Source organism: Cariama cristata, unplaced genomic scaffold, assembly GCF_000690535.1.
Source record: "Cariama cristata isolate BGI_N322 unplaced genomic scaffold, ASM69053v1 scaffold580, whole genome shotgun sequence".
NCBI classification, from domain to species: Eukaryota; Metazoa; Chordata; class Aves; order Cariamiformes; family Cariamidae; genus Cariama; species Cariama cristata.
Window position 1 is genome coordinate 69,359 of NW_009595039.1, and position 2,697 is coordinate 72,055.

At 47.8% G+C, this 2,697-nt stretch overlaps 1 protein-coding gene across 1 annotated transcript; it reads right to left on the bottom strand.

Moving 5' to 3' along the window:
• Positions 1-211: 211 nt before the first annotated feature.
• On the bottom strand, positions 212-2,362 carry MRPL46 (mitochondrial ribosomal protein L46; the record flags this gene model as incomplete). Its single annotated transcript, XM_009700143.1, has 4 exons — positions 212-648; positions 1,363-1,420; positions 1,482-1,597; positions 2,170-2,362. Coding segments are annotated over 4 exons (618 nt in total), but the record flags the coding sequence as incomplete, so codon positions are not given.
• Between the last annotated feature and the right edge of the window lie 335 nt (positions 2,363-2,697).

The following is a 2,697-nucleotide window of genomic DNA, read 5'->3' on the forward strand; positions in this document are numbered from 1 at the left end:
AGACAAGCATTAGCCACTGCATATAAGAAACCATTTGAGCTTGAGACTACAACACAAGTCTAGTGAGGAAAGCGAGCCTCCCGGGTACCACAGCCCCAGGGAATCTCACACTTGGGAAATGAAAAGATCACAACATGCATTTCCAGAAGAGGAGGAGGAAGAGGAGGATTCAACAAGAGCAAAGAACTCCCTCAGGAGAGTTTCACTGCCAAGTATAAGTTTTAATATTTATTCACTACAGGCCCGGTGAAGAGAACTGGGAAATAAGGCAAAGGCAAATTATCCTCCAGAGCCCAAGTTAACATCTCATACACACAGACCATGCAAAGCAGCAGCTGTGCTCCTCCCTGGAGTTGCATCCCACATCTTCCCCATCTGCTGAAGCACAGCTGATCGCTTACAAGTCCAGGAGGAATCGATTGACTTTTTTCAGGTATTCCAACTTCAAGTAATCTCCCAGCTCATCTTTTGTGACCCACAGGTAATCTTCCTTCAGCTCTGCCTGGGACAAATCACTGCTTTGGAGGAAGGCTTTGAAGAAGAATACTTTGGCTCCCATGTTATCCTCAGTCCTGATGGCCCTGGGGAATTTATACTTGTAAATCCCATACGGCGCATTCCCCAGGATTTTGGCTTGAATGTGATCTCCTGCAAGACCCCAGCAATGCAAGAGAAAGAAAACAAAACATAAGAACACAGAGCAACAGTAACTGCTCTCCTGTAGTAACAAAAAGGCAGCGTAAGCCACTGCTTGTACGTGGTTCAGACTGACTGTTCCCTCTTCTTAGCAGAAATACTGCCAACTGTAAGCCTTTTCTCATGAAAAAACAACTTGTCTGGAGTCCAGTGAGTCCTCTCAGATTAAGGGAGGCAACGAGAGGGTATCAAGCTTGGCCAAGCCACAGTGAAAAGCAAGAGGACGTGGGTTTGCCATCACCCATCTGCCACAAAAGCTGCTACAGGGCAAACAAGAGCAAAAGAGAAGCCGTACACCGGGAGTAAGCCTAGACCATTCAGGGGGCATTTGGTGACACTCCAACATCAGACCGTGAGGGCCAGACCCGGCACTGCAGCTGCCAGCAGCCAGACATCCCAACTCACAGCCTGCCAGCCCCATCAGCCCTCCACACACTGCAGTCGGTTTGAGATGGTACACAGTTACAGAGCCGATTAGCCAGGATCACGGCTCTTGCGAGAAAGCCCACCCCATTAAACTCTGTCCCTGTGCTGTAAAATGCCTTTTCCCAGTGGACAGGAGGCAATTTCACTACAGCAGATGGCAAATATCCCTCAGATAGGGCACAGGAAAAAAACCACTGGGACAAAGGGGAGGGAGGGCCAGGCATACTGCACACTACACACCCAAAAACGTAACCATGGCTCGCTCAGCTGTGCTTCGCAGTGTCTGCCACAGCTCCTGGTTACCGATTTTCTGTTTCACCAGAAGCATCAGGTTACTGTCCAGCTTCCTGTTCAATGATGTTCGATTGTTGCAGGAGCCACAGCTCCTGGTTACCGATTTTCTGTTTCACCAGAAGCATCAGGTTACTGTCCAGCTTCCTGTTCAATGATGTTCGATTGTTGTTTTTATCAGCATCTGCCAAAAAACACCACATACTGGAATCAAAGTCGCCTGGCAGCACTACTCTGATCCCCTTGATTCATCAACCCTCTGTGTCTCACACCCTTCCAGCAATAATACACAAACATTAATATATAGAACAAGACAAAAACCTAGACAGAAATGCTCTGAGTTGCTCTGGAAGCCAATGCAGGATTCAGCTGGAACCCACTGCCAGACTGTACTTTGTTTCATTTCCTGAAGGAATTTACAGCAAGCAGCCTAGATCTCCACCTTGACAAAAATCAAGAGCACTATGTGGAGCTTGGGAATCAAGCGACCCAACGTTTCTCTCTTGTCTGGAAGCAACACCCATTTTCACCATTTTGCTCTGGTAAGATTTAACACGCACATCTTTGCAGCATGGGAACACCGATTCCCTTGTCAGCCAGCTAATTCCTCATGTGCTAACAGTACTGCCACAGAGTTAAGACTCTCTTCAAAACAAAAAAAAGACCCAGCAAATGCCTTCCCTCTACTGAATTGCACTCAGCTGTGTCTGGCAAACAATCAGAGTGTTCTCACCCACCATGAACTTCAGCCTGTACCTGTTATCCGTGGAGCAGATTTGAATTGTAGTAACTGCTGTTCCCACTTGTCTTCCAGGTCTTGAGCCATAATGACAGTTTTGCCAGGTGCTTCATCATCATCACACATGCTCTCCTTCCTCCTCCTGAGCTGCTCCTCCTCCTCCAGCCTGCGGATTTCATGATCTGAATACTGGCTTTTCTCCAGCTCTATCTAGAAGGGCAATGCAGAGTATTCTTAAGCCACCAGCACTATGCATGGACTTAGCAAGCAGAATTAAATTATTTTGACTTCAGTAAATACAAAATGATGGGAATTTCCCTGAGACTGAGCAAGACTTCCCTACTCACAGCAGGGTCCTCTAACAGGGACATGAACAGCTTTGAGGAAGACCACAGGAGCACTACTAACACCCACGATACCTGGTGCAGGCAGCAAATCACACACAGAGCACTCAGTTATTGCTTCATGGCAGAGAGCAACATCACCCGAAGTACCCCGAGAGTGGTTGTGCGAGACCATCAGCTTCTCCCAGCCCTCGGCCCGTC